The sequence below is a fragment of the Anas platyrhynchos genome, chromosome 1 (assembly GCF_047663525.1).
Source record: "Anas platyrhynchos isolate ZD024472 breed Pekin duck chromosome 1, IASCAAS_PekinDuck_T2T, whole genome shotgun sequence".
Lineage (NCBI taxonomy): Eukaryota > Metazoa > Chordata > Aves > Anseriformes > Anatidae > Anas > Anas platyrhynchos.
Window position 1 is genome coordinate 131,833,576 of NC_092587.1, and position 16,414 is coordinate 131,849,989.

At 40.8% G+C, this 16,414-nt stretch overlaps 1 protein-coding gene across 12 annotated transcripts in view; it reads right to left on the bottom strand.

The window, feature by feature from the left end:
• The window catches only part of TBL1X (transducin beta like 1 X-linked), a 239,196-nt gene that overhangs the window by 53,679 nt on the left and 169,103 nt on the right, over positions 1-16,414 (bottom strand). For 10 of the 12 annotated variants that reach the window (XM_072029631.1, XM_038173043.2, XM_072029645.1 and 7 more), the window contains one exon: positions 3,852-3,959. The exons of the other annotated variants lie outside the window; for them this stretch is intronic. In XM_072029631.1, coding sequence (XP_071885732.1) covers positions 3,852-3,909 — 58 coding nt within the window. In that variant the 5' untranslated portion in view covers positions 3,910-3,959. The remainder of the gene's footprint in view (positions 1-3,851; positions 3,960-16,414) is intronic. 12 annotated transcript variants of the gene reach the window in all.

The window sequence follows — 16,414 nt, forward strand, 5'->3', positions numbered from 1 at the left end:
TTGATGTGACTTGTTTTTGCCATTCTCCTGCTCTTCATTTGTCTTTAAGGTTGTTACTGTGCATTGGTTACTCCCATTGTACTGCTCTGCCCTTTATACCAAAAGACAAGTAACTGCTTCTGTTTCGGGCAGACAAAGCAGAATGGGAATTCTCTGTCTTCTGAGTTCGGTCTGTTTTTGTAGAATCACAATCCTTCATGCTGAAGAAAACCAGCAGAAGGACTATGTCAGCAGTGAAGATGGCTGCTGGCAAGAATATGCTTCTCAGGAGTTTGAAGAGGTGCAAACCTGAACCAACATAATTTGGATGGCAGAACTATGCCTTCATTGGTACAGCTTGTTTCACTTCTGTCAATACACCTGCCTGTTGGTGTAACTATGTCCACCACAGCAGTACTTTGTGTGCTCGCACTTCCACACCGGTAGAACGCTCACAGTGCAGACATCATCCAAGCCTGGTTTTAATAACTGAGGCCAACATTTTCCCTTAGAAGTGGTCTCTGAATCAAAACTCCTACAAATAACCACAACCTGACTTTTAGAAGTCTGACTCCTGACATGAACAAAGCTCGGAAGCACTCAGCACTCTGAAGAACTTGGCTATTTCAAATTGTGTGCCAAAAAGCACACATTCAAAAAGGACTGAACTGAACATTGCAGGACTTGGCTTTTGGATAAGAATTAACAACCTGAAACTGAAACCAAACAGCTTCTTTTTAGCTCAAAAAGGGGGCATGCACGGCCCTACTGCAGAAGTAAAAACACTTTGCCTTCTCAGTGGTAGAATTTTTATTCCATCAACCCAGAGAGTCTACAAGAAAATTATGTCTGATGCACTGCTTCTTTTTCTGGGCACAGATATGCCCTGAGATAGGCACCTATGTGACAAGACATGTATTTATTTATCTATGCATTTATTTTAATACAGCTAAGCAGTTAGAGCCTGAACTTGTCCAAGTCCTGTCTTGTACTGAAGGGATTTAAATCCACTGCCACTAGACCAGTCCTTCTCCAGCCCTGCTTCTCCAGCAGCAGAGGACTCAAAGCACACAGTCTCCCTGGTTGTAATTTTCTCTGTTAAACCCCAGGATCAGTCACTATAACAGTGCCACTATTCACCATTTCATTCCATCTGCAAATGTATTCAAGTATCATTTCATATTTCCTTCCAGGTCACTGATAAAGCTATTGAGAAGCATCATGGCAAGAACAGACTCCTGTGAGTTCCCACTAGAAGCAATCTTTGAGATCAATATTCCTCATCTCCCATCGCCTTTATAAGATGTTTCTGTTAGCCAGTTTTTAATCCACTTGATAACAATGGATTACACAGATTTTACACAGTTTTGTTTTGCTTTTAATGACAGTGTGTCAACAAGTCTAAGTAAATGTCATAAAGCAGTCTAAGTATAATACTGTCAGCACAGTTATCTTTGTCGTTGTAATTTGTGATCTTGGAAACAGCAGTCTTTAGTTTGTTTGAAAAGATCTATTACCCACAAAAACTTGCTGGTTGGTATTCTCCTGTGCAAGTTTTCTAGTCTGACAGAGAATTAAGACGGGAAATGTAATTATTGACTTTCACGTTTAACTTCAGTTTCAGAAGAGCTGAATTTCTATAGGAATGACCAGCAAGTATTTTCATCATGAAGTGTAAAGCACCAATCAGTATCTTTGCTGTGATAATGTTTCAAATAATCTCAAATGCTTCTGTGCCTTGCAGCTGCAAAACACTTGAAATATTATAGGTATAGTTTGGTTTTTACACAGTTTTCCTCCCACATATATTTCCTTTTGTCATTTCTCTCTTCCTCCCACTATTTGCGTACATTTTAGGAGAGAGACAGGAATTTTTACAGGATGAGATTAAAGAACAGATAACTAAGAAGAAAAGCTGAACATTTGTATGGTCTTGTAAGCTAACTTTATGGCTATGCTTAATACAATTTTTGAGAGTTCAGCTAATGTTACCATAATTAATCCAATAACCTTATTTTTGGCAAACTCTTTGAACTGTGGGAGTTTCAACTTAAATTGTATTTAATCACTAGCCCTCTAAATTTATCACTCCTTATTTTGTAAGCTATTGATTCAGAACATCTTTCATCTGCTGCCTCATCCTATGGCATTTGTATTAGCAGGTAGAAAGGCGAGATACTATATAACAATTTCTGTCTTGTTACCCTACTTTATCTGAAAATAAAGATATAAAAATCTCCATGGAAAAACAAGAGGGTATGAAAGAAGATTTAAACAGAACGTGAGAAGCTCTTTAAATAGATTAGAGGATTCATCATTGCTTATAGCTCTTATTTGCCGAATGGAATTACTTCCAAACTGTCAGGTATATCTGTTAAGGCAATACCTAACATCTAGATTTTAATATGCTCGGTTTGAACCACATTCGAATATTCCTTCAAATATTTAACCTCAATTTCTACTCTCTTATATGGGTTAGACACACACACACGCCAAAAAAAAACAACAGCGGAAATACAATGTTTTTGTGAATGCCCTTAGTTTGAGTGTATTCAGTAAGATAAACATTTGGCCCTTTACATACGAAGTTAAGAGCAGTACAAATTGCAATTAAACTGAAGATTTGTGTGAAATTCTCCCTAAAGTGGCAGAAGTTACTGTTCGCTTGTGGGAGAGGCATCACCAAAAAGAACATTTGCCTGACATTTGACTGATACAACCATTCTTGAGTGGCTTTGTAAAGCCTCTTTATGAATCATTACACAACACTGATCCATATACTACCAATCTACCAAGAAGAACAAGAAAGGCTGCTTTTCTTTTTTTTTTTTCCCCATCAGAAAAAAAAATCCAATCAAAATATTCTGGGATTTTGGTCCTCAATCCAAGACATCTCCCAAGGCCGGGGGGCTTATTCCAAAGCTGGCTTCATGTCTTCTGATGTGAAGACATGTATTTTTCATATTTTTCACAAACTTTTTTTTTTTTTCAGCATATGAAACACCAAATGTTTTCAGTCAAGTCTTCAACCAACCCAGAGCACAGGGCCAGTCCTAGGTAAACTGGAGTTCTGCCTATAAATGCTTTGTCAGTGTTTCTCACATTCCCAATCACCTCTGCTTTAACAGAACATTCTCCATTTGTGAATAGAGATACAAAGAGTAGAATCAAGACTATGAAAAAAAAATAGACCCTACATTTAAGTTTCATTTTCCATTTTTTTTGAAGGAAAGATGAAGTGTTCCTTCCAAAAGGAAAGGCTTTCTAAAGTCATTCTTGTTTTTTTGTTTTTTTTTTGGTTTTTTTTTGAGTTGAAGACAGACAGAAGTGGAAGTTACACTAAGACACAGCTACGCTGACAAGAGATATCACCTGCACAGATCATTTTACATATGTAATTATCTTAATGAAATTATAAAACGTCAGACATTTGCATCCAATTTTCCAATTCTGAGCTCAACATCCGACCGATATAAAATTAATGTATACAATCACCGTTTATTAATAAATACCTGACAGGACTATTTCAAGAAGCTAAGAAAAAAGATACAAAATCAATGTGCTTTGTGCCTGTGCTGCCAAGAATGACTTTGGCTCTGATGATATAACTCTACAAACATTTGTTAGCACAATGTTATTTACTTTCTTGTTTTGCCTAACTGCAATGTTTGCTTTGTACCTGCGTATGTTTGCACTTTTCTTATGTTCAGGATCATGATTTCAATGAAGCATAGGTTTGTGCAAGAAATATTTAGTCTGGGTTTATCAGTCTTGAACACTCAACACAACATTCCTAAAGCAACACCGTGCAATAAGCCAGTTTCCCCATTTCATCTATGACCTGGAGTTGTGATGAAAGACAGGAAATTCACCTGATTCCTGGAGATAGCGATACACCAAGAAATTCACTTCGTCACTGGTTATGCTCATCTTAGCCCAACCTCAATATGATGAGGTTTACGAGAAGTGTGATCCACGCTCTGTTCAAAGGGAAAGAAAAGAACAGGTTTTGTTTTATCTTGATTTATGAATAAAGTTGTTAGCAAAATAGAGGTGGGATTTGTTAAGGTATTTTACGGTCTCATTATTAGAGCTGGTATATCCCCATGTGAGGCACCCATTAAATACCGTGAGTCAAGTACTTGAGCTGTACTATACCTTTTATTATAATTAAAGAGGAGTATTTAATATATACAAGAATCTCAGGGAGCATTTTAAGTCTTGAAAGCCTTTGCAAATGTTAACTCTTTTACTTCTGTGGCTTTACTACAGATTCTCTGGACGCTCCTGGTTTACTGTAAGAGTATCGCTGTTTCAGACTGCAATTGCAGTCACATATAACATACCAAATCGTAACCTCTTTGCAGCCCCAAATTTGACATCTAGTTTTCCATCCAGTAGTTCACCCATTTAACAGACAGATTCTTTCCTTACAAAACCAAGTTATGCAGAGGACATAAATAAAGTTCCCATAACATAGAAAAAAAAATCTAATTTTAAGATGAAATTACAAATTTTATTACAGGGGTGTGCACATGAGAGAGAGAGTGGGAGGGAGGAGAGAGAGAATGCAATATACCTCGTGCCAACAAGGAATACAAATATCCTTGCATTATATAAAGTTATAACGTTATAATGTCTCTGCTGATTATGGGTGAGCAAGAATTATTCACTTAAGTAATCATAACCTTTAGGATGACAGTTTTACATTGCTATTTTGGGCACGTACGCTGATAATAAATAAATTTGTTTTGAACATTTTCCATTAAATCTTGATGATTCATTTCTGTTTGGAAATCTGATTTAAGAAGTTTGCTTTCCAAAGCTGTAAGTACTTCTCAGACATAACCCTTGCTGCTCTGTCAGGCACACCATACCTATACCTAACGATGTAAAGATCTGGACATAGAAGCGCATGCCACACGCTGGCTGCGAATTATAAATGAAACACCGTAGGTGTGTGCTGTTTGTTTCAATTTCCCGTATGTCTCTTCTTGGCAAGCAGAAAGGGCTTTGTTCATCGAAAACCTCTTCAGCAGTTCCTGCTGCCTAAAGAAGCACCTGCTACTGAGGGCAATGCTGATCAACTACAAGTTTCCCCGGCTGATCATTTCAACCAGCGGGTCACTCCTGACTGTAACAGATGTCTCTGCATATTTATGGAAATTGAGGTCTTTTGAACCCTGTTAAGCCTTTTATTCTCCTGTGCTGCTAATTTCATCAATTGTTCAGATGCTGTTTTGCCATAAGGAACCACACCTTACTAAATTGGGAGACACCTTCCTCGACAAATCTAGTCTTTATCATCATAGTTTGCATTCCACGGAGAACACGAAGAAAGAAAATACCATAAATCTCACAGGCTCAGCTGGGAAAATTTCCTCTACTTTGGGAACGCTGCTGTTAGGATTCTGGGGAAGACACCACCAGCTGCACCCAGCATCCAGCTCTCTCACAAACGCCACACATCGCCCTGGAAAATTGTTTGGTGTCTTTGCCCCTCGATTCCCCCTCTGTAACAGGGGCTGACGTTTCCCTGCCACGCAGTCAGGAGGCACCTGTAGCTGCAGTGGGGTTAGATACCAAGGTGGCATTGCCTTAGCTCACAGACAGGACGGAAAGACATCTGCACGTGGTGAACACGGTACGTTCACAGGCGTGAAGAGCCAGCAGAGGAAGCACCATGGGAGGGCTGGAGAGCTGGCTCAGCACCCAGCCACAGCCTCCGCTCCATGCCCAGCACGGGGCGGTCAGCCTGCAGCACCTGAGACTCTACATCAGGAATATTCAGATGGGAGAGCACTTCCTTCCAAAACAATAAGCTCCATAAAAAGCGGTGGCTTTTAAATACCACTTCTTCCAGATAAACATCATTGTTCCTGAATAATTAATAATTCTCTGCGCCTCTTTTTGCATAGTCATTGCCATACGATGAAGAACAAAAAGCATGCAGAGCAGCAGTTAACGTCATTTTCATCCCCAACTACACAGAATACATCCGTATCACTGCTGCAGTGATGATAACAACAGATAAAGAAACTTTGATAGCGGTGGGTTTAAAAAGCACCCAACATAACATTTTTAAAAGTATTTTAAAAATAGCGGTTTCAATATTTGGTGGTAGGAAAGTTGGTAAAGTTGAAACCTCTTACAAAAATTCAGTTTCAGCAATGACGTACTTTGTGGTAAAATGAACTTTATTTAAAAAAATCAAGAACCTACAAATGCTGTTTCTGGATGCATCCTGCTAATTCAAGCCATTGACAGTGCATTTCCCACATACAGAGAGTTGCTTTAGGAAAGGGAAGGAAAAGGAAGGATGTCGTTTTTTGTTTGTTTTTCTAAAGAAGACTTTTCTTAAATGAATTAAAACCAGAGAAAATCAGCCTGACTGCAAAATAAATAGTTTGACAGCCACGGAAAAACCTCCACAGCAGCTACCTTTGTAGCAGAATCCCAAACACACTGAGGAGCTGGATTTACAATGCATTTTCCCTGAAGTCAGTCAACAGGAATTACTTTGACATATGTGTCAGATCATATCTTTATACACACTGCTACCATGCCATAAATAACCAGATGATCCCCACTCATACATTTAAGGTTTCTTCCCTCCCAGAGATGCCAGTGGAGCAATCAGACACACAACTGCAATGCTTTTACCCGTCCAAAATGATGCACAGACCTTGGCTTTGACCCAGAGAAATCTATTCATTAGAAATTTGGCTGAGCTTTGAAAGACCATACTCAATTTCATTAACGCTCTTTTTGATTTCCTTCTTCCCCATGGATAAACATCCCAAATAAAAAAGATTACAGAAAATGCGGTGGGGAGGAGAGGAATATAATTCTCCTTTGGGTATCTCTCAGTCTGATTCATAAGCAGCGAACAACTAGCCTCCCCCTCAATACATTTTTTTAATGCAGAAATGCAAACTTCTATAGGAAATGGCAGAAACTCTTAGTTATCATTGTGAAGGAATTATTTCTGTTAACTGACAGTCTTCTTTTGTTACTAGAGACTGCTACTACTGAGATTAATACTATTTTTTTTTAATAAAGTATAGCTTAGAAACAATACTGCAGTGCCTTCGGAGACACTCCGCATTCAAACCAGCAATAACATCTTAATTCTTCACAATCTCAAGTGGAATTACAAAAAGCATTCAAACGCACGCTCGAGCTTTCTTTTCTTGAAACATTTTTTTTCCTGCACCCAGTTACACATGAGGGAAAATTCCACTTACTCCAACCTTGCCTTAAAAACACGAGCTTTGATCCTGCCGATATTTGGGAATGTTCAATCAACGTGAGCAGAGCCTACCGTGACTGTGCACTTCCCAATGCGTTATGGGCCCCAAACACTGAAAACCCCTCAGTCCATGGGTTGTCAAGAGCAGGCGAAATTAAATTCCACCTTTTCTTTAAATACAGGCTCAGCTGTCAGTCCTGCAGGGGCAGGCTGGCGGAGACCCTTGGCTTGCAGCGCTATGGAGCTGGGTTTGGATATGCTACGGGTGTGCTTCTTGGGCTGCTCGGGGTGACCGGGCAAGCTCATTTCCTGGCACTCAGCACTGGAGCTGACCTGGCTCTGCGTGCTGGTGTCCCACTGCTCCCAGATTAGCCCTTCCTGGAGCACCGGGAGCCTTGCTGATGCAGCGGCTGTGCCAGAGGCTGGAGAGGAGGCCTGTGGAGCTCCAGCACCGCGCCAGCCGGGTCCACCAGGAGCGGCGTACTTGCATCATGGTCCCGTACCCACATCGAGTGATTGCTTTTCCTTCTCCAGGAGCACTGTAGCACTGTTCCCATAAATAAGGCAGATCCGGCTGCAGAATCACAGGAAAATAACCTTTTTTATCTTGAAAATAGCACCGAGAGCCACCTAATAGCTCCTCTCCTGCCCTTGTAGGGTGACCACAGGCCCTGCAAGGCCGTTCCTGGCCTGTGGGCTCGCCTGCGACAGGGCAGAGCACGGCCAGGGGACACAGGGGCCAGTTCAGGAAAGGAGCTCACACTTGCCACTCGCAGCAGCACTGCCAGTCAGTCCTCCCCTCGGGAAGACGGAAACAGGCCAGACATTTAGGGAAAACACCTCGACTAAAACCTCGACCTGAAACCGAAATAGGAAACTGGATGCTTCCTATTTCTGCACCCAGCCCTCCTGACAGAAATTCATCAGGCTGCCAGCCAGGTCCTCATGTTACCCCCTGAAAAGCTGCAAGCTTCAATCTGCTTCAACTGAATGCTGAGTAGGCTTCAGCTTCTTGGAGGATTTTTTTTTTTTTCCCATTGTTGTTAAACAGCCCCCACAAACCCGCAAATGTTCATTTATCTCTGCACTGCTGCATGGGAGACGAAGCTCCTGTGCTTGTGCTCCCATTTTCTCGTCCAAGACGGCTCCGGGTGTGAAGCTGCACCCCTCAGGAACCAGCGCAGCCTCGCCATCTCGGAGCAGAGCATGCGAACACGGGAGCTAAGAGAGGCTCTCAGAAGGCAATCTAAGTGCTCAGCTAGAGCAGTAGGTTACTGTTTTGCATATGCTCTGTAGTTTAAATGAAAAACAACATTTCCCAAAGCCAGACACCACTTCTCACAAAGCAACCTACTTACTCAATCTCAGTATTTTCAGTTGAAAACTGTTGAAAATCAGAAAGTTTCGAGCCCCACACTTCTAGGCTGTGTCTTACCATGGAGCCCGAACACAGGCAGCAGGCTGCAGCTCTTCCCCAAAGGATAACAAGCTCTGTTTGGCCCACAGCATTGCCTTCTTCAGTCTTGTCTTTTACTGCAGCTGCCTCTTTTGGAGGAGAAAATCCAGTATGTCTCCTCCCCAAAACGCCAAACCAGAACTTTTGGAGAGCTAAAGCGCACACACTGCTCCCTCTGCCCCAGCACCTCCTGCTGTTTCAACATGCTAAATAGTAAAACATCTTTTCTTTCCAGCATCCTGACATGGGAGTGATACAATTTCATTCCTTCTGATTACAAGGTCCAGAGCACACAGGATGATTCTTTCCAAACTCCACCTATGCTAGTCATCAAAATAATAGGTAGCCCTGGTCACAATGCAGCTTGTGCATGCGTAACTTTCAGACTCTATTACAGATGCTCCCAAATGTCTTTTCATCACTTACATTTAGTATTTTGGGGGTTTCTTCACAAACATTTTTTTTCTCCCAGGGGAATAAAGCCTGATATACTGCCCTACAGGATCATCTCAGGGAACACTTAGTGCCCTGTGCAGTATCTGCTGTTGCACCTACAGCTCTGTTGCTGGCATTTACAGCAGCTCAGTAAGGGCAGAGACCTCAAGAAAAGGCAACAGGCTTGCCAGAAAACATGAACTGCCAAATGTTCAGGCTGGCTTTTTTTTTTTTTTTTTTAAGTCTATTTATTTGCGTTGACCTTCTGTTGATTTTAAAATGGCCACACTAAATCAAAACAAACCCAGGAAGCTCCAGCTCATTCACACTGCTACCTGAAGACCATATCCTTACGAGAAATAACAACAGCGTCTGTCTAAGATCTTCAGGAAAAATGGTACTGATATAAATAAGGTCTAGCTCAGATCCTAACATGTTCTCATCTCATACAATTAATCACTGAATTCAACCGTACCAAAGTTCAAAATCTGGTGCCAATTGAAAAAAAGCGGAGGTAGAAGAAACGACAATTATACACATTTGGCAATGATTAATGAACCTGCAGTTCTGTCTTGAAGAGGTCACTCTTGATGAATCAAGTACTGTGTGGGCAAATCTGACAAAAATAGGATTTTCATTTGAATATAAGGGTCTATCAAAATAAAATAAAAACTTTGTTCAGAAATGTCAGTTTACTATGCTGTACTTAGAAAGATGTGCTTTTGAACAGATGAATCTCTTGTATTAAAGGCTAACTGTGCCTATTGTCTTTATCCTATTAAAAATCTGCAATAAAACAAAAACAAACAAACCAACCAACCAACCAAACAAAACGTTTGTCCTGTCCTGGAAAATAAATAAATTAGTAAAGGAATAATACAGTAAAATATCAAAAAATAAAAATTAAAATCCAACCTAACAGAAAAATACTAGTAAAATAGCTTGGCCAGTTAAACACTTTGATGAACATCATTGCAGAACATTTTATTTCAGCATTAATATAACCTTTCTTTAACTTATAAATTACATTTCAAATTGAAAAGCTATTTGGAATCATACCTGGATCTATTTATTTTTAAAAATGGCACAAGAGATATTCCAGCAATTTCTAAGTGCTATTCAAACATTTTCCAATTAATCAACAATTTCCAGCACAAAATAAATGTCAACTGAAGACAAGCCTTTCATCCCCAAATTCCCAGCAAACTCCATCAAAAGGTGTAGAACAACTGTGCATCAGCTCTTTCATACTTCTAATCTCCTAGTTTGATCAGGTTATTTTTCAGTTCTCGGATGGTTTACTTAATTACATCAGCCTCCAGCATTTCAGTTCTAAGAGTTCAAGTGGATCTTTTCCAACTCCTTTTGCTATAAAGTGAAATGGGTTTTCCTGTATTGATCTCTCCTTTTTGGCACTTCGCTAAGGGGAAAAAAAGCAAACAAAAGCAACCGCTCTTCTTAATTAGTGCAATTGTGTTATACCTCTTTTATAGCTTAGTTCTAAGAGGCAATTTCAATTATTTTTTTTCTCTTTTTAAATAAAATTAATGTTTACAACAGTATATTATATGGAAAGCCCAGGGAAGCCAAAAATATGTCTGAGGGGAGAGTAAAGGTTGATGGTAGCCCTAGAGCTTGCAAATGAAATGAAATGAACTTTTGGTGCTTTTTTATTTTATTTTTATTTTTAAAGAGGGAACTAGGGGATTAAGAAATCAAACCACATGATTGGATTTAGTTTGCGAATCAAGACACTTGATCACTCTTGAACAACTGAAGTTAATTGGGAATGCTGCCAGGAAGCAGAAGTAAGATTTTCTTCCTCACATGAGCACAGAACAATAGTGTGGACAAACTACATGTTCACTCACGTCAAGTCAATTAGACTAAAACACATGATCATCTGATTGTACACCTACTTCTGTGTGCACACGTGTATTCCCCATGTATACAATGCAACCAGAAGTTATAGATCTTACAAGTAGTGCTACACATTCAAAAAAGATAATGAAGACTTATAACATTATGAAGACAGCACAATTACCCTACTGGTATTTACTTTTCTTGATTTTTGGCAAGAGAAGTAGTGTAATAATACTATCTCAAATTTAACTTTTCACCAAAATTATCTGGATTTTTATTAAAATCTTAAAGAAAGAACGAACATTAGCATTTACATTTTTCATCAGTGCTTCATATTCACAGAGCGCTAAGATAAAAGGAGTATGATGGGATGATCTCCTGCCAGAACTGGTTGTACCTGTTTCATTTTCTTTCTGTAACCACAGATCAGAGTAAAATAACATAGATGAATTTTTAGAACGAACATCGCCTCAAATATTTAGAATTAAGCACAGTTTCTTTTTCAGCTGCCAAGAATTTCTCTAATACCTAAAAAGATACACTAAAACTTCAATTTAAGGAATCTGAGTCCCAAGCTTGCCTTTAAGTAAGGATGCAAACAGACACCCAACTGTGATGAGACAGGCCAAGGACCAGTAGATAAAACATTTGCCTTTGAGGTGACACCATGCAGCTGGGACAGATAAAGAAGCCTCCACAAAGGCCCAGAGCCACCTGCTGCATGGGCAGTTGGGATTAGCAGGCATGATGCCTACTTTATTTATCTTTTAAATGAGGCAAAGAACACAAGAGCTATGGGCTGGAAAGGACAGCCATGACTTGCCTGAAAGACAGAATAGCTGAATAAGGCTTTTTCGATTTTTTCTGACTTTTACCCAGCAACTTTACTGGTTGAAATGGTGCAACTCTGGGAGCAGGGACCAATACCCTGATTTTTCCCAATGCATCCAAGCATTTTTACTAGGCTGCAGAATCAGAGTGCATCTTGCTCGATGTCTTTATTTTTGAAGAGAGAGATAACATTAAAAAATCCATGTGTGCTTTTTACAATGCCCCTTATATAAACTGCTTCCTTTAATGCCCTGAAGGCAAATCCTTGTTTTCAAAACCAGACCGCTATCAGCTCATCAGCCGGAACGGTGTTAGTGCCAGCTATAGTGATAGGGACCTTCACTACTCAACACTTGATGGACAGGCATGGTAGGCATGTCACATGAGCACTGCAAGACCAGGGAAGTGACACATAATGATGGCAGCATAAAGGGGTTTGAATTTTTTTCATACACGTGAACTTGGTCTTCCTATTTTGTTTCTTTGTTCCAAATCTCCAGCATGCAGGAAATACTCTCAGGACCACGGGCAGACTGCAGTGGTAACACCAACACTATGCAGAGGTGCTCTTGGTCCAGAAACTTACAGGTTTGGGTCTCTGCCAAAAGGACCAAATATTCAGTCAAACCTGTTTCAATTCCATGTACATTTGAATTTTATGTTGTTTTATTATCTTTTGGGACTGCTTGTCACAAGTACAGTCAGAAAAAGACCAAACAGCATAACCATCAGACCAAGGAAGGTGATTCTTTCCTTCTACTCTGCTCTCATGAGACCCCACCTGGAGCACTGCATTCAGCTCTGGGGCCCTCAGCACAAGGACACGGAACTGCAAAGTAGGTCCAGAGGAGGTCCACGAGGATGGTCAGAGGGCTGGAGCACTCCTCCTATGAAGACAGGCTGAGGGAGTTGGGGTTGTTCAGCCTGGAGAAGAGAAGGCTCTGGGGCCTATACCTAAAGGGGGCCTACAGGAAATCTGGGGAGGGACTCTGTCAGGGAGGGTAGTGACAGGACAAGGAGGAATGGCTTTAAACTAAATGAGGGTAGATTTAGATTGGATATAAGGAAGAATTCCTTTACTCAGAGGATGGTGAGGCACTGGAAGAGGTTGCCCAGAGAAACTGTGGATCCTCCATCCCTGGAGATGCTCAATGCCAGGCTGGATGGGGCCTTGGGCAACCTGGTCTGGTGGGAGGTGTCCCTGCCCATGGCAGGGGGGTTGGAATTACACGGTCTTTGATTTGGTCTTTAGATGTTTTTTAGTTGGTCCCTTCCAACCCAAACCATTCTGTGATTCTATGAAACACAAAAGCCATTCTGGTGCTGTCTCCTGACAATACCTGCAAATTGAATGAAAAAAACAACTCTTGGACTTAACCAAAACTCTAAGTTTAAGTTGACATAAAACAATAGGAGTTTGTGCTGGCCTAAAACAACATGAAGCGTTTTAGCTGTACAAGCTAGCTCCACATGGCTGCGGAGCAGTAGATTAGTGGACTACTGGCCAGTTGTCATCAGCTTTGATCATGACAAGTGCAAAGAGGTGGCCACGTCTATGTTGTGCCACCAGCTCAGGCCACGTGGCTGCCAAGTGAACGAGGTCTGTGGGAGACCTGCAGAGGTCTGGAGATAACGTGAGAGGGGGAACCCCGCTAGTTCACAGCTGGATGGCCTCAGGCGGAGGGAATGTGCAGTGACGTCCTTTGGGGGGTGGGGTTTTATTACTTTCTGCTAATAAGCTTAGCAGATGTTACTGGGAACAGTCTGATGTTATTTTTCCATCATTTATAACTTTATTTTTAATTTTTTCCTCAGAGCAAGCAAAGGCAATAGACCTTACCACATATTTCAACCTTAACTTCTTTTCCCTGTAGTATTGTTAAAAGTATGGCTGAGGATTTTCCTTATTTTTATTATTATTATTATTACACAAAAGGAAAAAGTATTTTTCCCATTCGCCTGTAACTCCAAACTAGCTCAAAGCATTATATTCTGAGTTATAGGGGAAAAAATGTTTTTCAGGCTCACAACATGCAAAATATCACCCACCAAAACAAACATCTTGTAAATTATAGAATACAGGAAAACAAAGAATTACAATGGAAACTGTTTTGCACTTTTATTGTGGAGAACCCTGCTATAAACTATTTATAAACATATTAACTATGGCTATGAATTGTTAATGTTTTCTCTTGAATAATCTTAAGAGAATGCTGTAAGGACAAACATTAGATAGGGTATGCAACAGAACAACAGAAACATAAATACACACATTCAGGGTATTTCACTGCAGTGTATTTATACCTCCAAGGTTTAGGTCTTACTAGAAATCTTTTTTTTTTTTTTTTTTTTTTTTAACAGAAGTTTCACTGGACTTCTGGTTTACACTGGTTTGAGCTCTGTAGACGCGTCATTCAAAGCCTCCACTTCTATGGAACATATAATACTACTTTCCTTGTTGGAAGGGAAAGGGCAAAGGAAGGATGGAGAGACTCAATTAGCTTTAAAAGGATGCCTGCAGACACTTCTAAGCTACCCTTGAAGTAAAAGCTTACTTCTACGTTACTTTTCTGTATTCACATTGCTAGATATTTCATACAGAAACTTCCCATTAAAAAAATCAATACGAAGAATTAAGACTGAGCAATCTCAGTCTTATGAAAACCACCTCAAGCACCAATTTCAGGTAGTTTGTTGTTGTTGTTGTTTTGTTTTCTTGTGTGTGCGTGTGGGGGGTTTGCTTCTAACTTTTCACCTGAATGCTGTATATACAGACTGCAAAGAGAGAAGAAAAAACAGTCACAACGTATCCAGTAGTACAGTCCTGTACAACACTATCACACATAATATCTGCCTTTTCATCCATCCCTCTTTCCTTTATATGCTGTTTTTAAAGATCAGGGTGAGGAAGACTCTTTCTGTCACTTTAAGTTTTCTGGCTTTCTGTCTTAACTGGTAAGACCATAGGTGGAATAGTCAATGCATCTCTTCTTTAGATGGAGGGTGTCCGCCCATTTTTGCAAACACTTTACCAGCCATAAAATCATAGAAGGGTTTCGGTTGGAAGGGACATCAAAACCATCCACATCCAACCCCCCTTGCCATGGGCAGGGACACCTCTCACTAGATCAGGTTGCCCAAGGCCCCATCCAGCCTGGCCTTGAATACCTCCAGGGATGGGGCATCCACAGCTTCTCTGAGCAACCTGTGCCAGGGTCTCACCACTCTCTGAGTGAAGAATTTTCTTCCTTACAGCTAATCTAAACCTACCCTCTTTTAGTTTGAAGACATTACACCCCCCTTGTCCTATAACTACACTCCCTGACAAAGAGTCCCTCCCCAGCTTTCCTGTAGGCTCCCATTAGACACTGTAAGGCTGCTGTAAGGTCTCCCAGGAGCCTTCTCTTCTCCAGGCTGAACACAGAGGTACACACAACATGTAGAAAGGTTTTTTCCTTTCCAAATCTGTAGCAATTTTGGTACATCTCAATATCATATTTGATTGTTTCCTCTGGTCTAGGGACAGCAGAAGACTTAAACAGCAGCACTGTAAGGTTTCTTTTTATCTGCTGAGATTGTATTATAGCAGTGATTTGCCAGTCCTGACTACATTTTATTTTTCATTTTAGATGGATGAAGCTAACTAAATTTCTGGTGAAGTTCTATACAGGCCTAGTATAAACAGCAAAGTCTATAGATTAAAAGGCACCATTAAGAGGGAAGCTTTTTAACCTAATTTTTTTAAAGCTAAACAGCCTAAAAACGAAGATGAACTCAAAAATCCTTGGGGAGTCAGAGACAGACATGACATAATCTAAGTTTTTCATAAAAAAAAAAAAAAAATTAGCTGAATACTTCTCAGGAAGGATTTTAATCTATTATGACACAGTTATTAGTTTGAGCAGATCAAATAAAAAAGCACTCCCGGGCTTAAAAAATCAACACAGAGAACTGAAGCTTTGAATTCATACATACAGAGTTTGAGAAGCTTTTAAAGGTTTTAATGCCTAGAAAAGAATTGTTTCCTCGGAGAAGAAAATAATCCTATGTTGTTGGCCTTCCCTCTCAGAAGGATGCTAGGGAAGCCAGAGGTGATCATAAGGGTTGACATAGCTGTCAGTCTTATGTTTACTATCACAAAAATGTTCAAAAAGCCAGTGAACATCAGTAGGATTTTGGGTGCCTAAAGGCTTGAGGACCAGAGGTTCAAAGAGACCTCTGAAGGTCTGTAGTCCAAACAAGGGCCAGCTCTGGGGTCAGACCATGCTGCTCAGGGCTTGGTCCAGTCAAAGCTTGAAACCCTCCAAGGACAGAGGTGGACCAGCATCTCGGGGTGACCTCTGCTGCTGCCTTGCTGACCTCACAGGGAAACAGCTTTTCCTTGCACCCAGCCTGAAGCTCTCCCGTGTCAACTTGTGCCCCTTCTCCCTCAACCTCCCACTCTGCACTGCTATGAGGAGACCAGGAGACCACTTCCATCTCCTCAGTGACACCCAGTAGGCGCTGTGGGGCTGTTAAGTGCCCTGAAGCTGTCCCTTCTCCCAGCTGACCCAGCCTCTCTTCACAGGGCAGATGCTCCAGCCCCACCACCTTGGGCA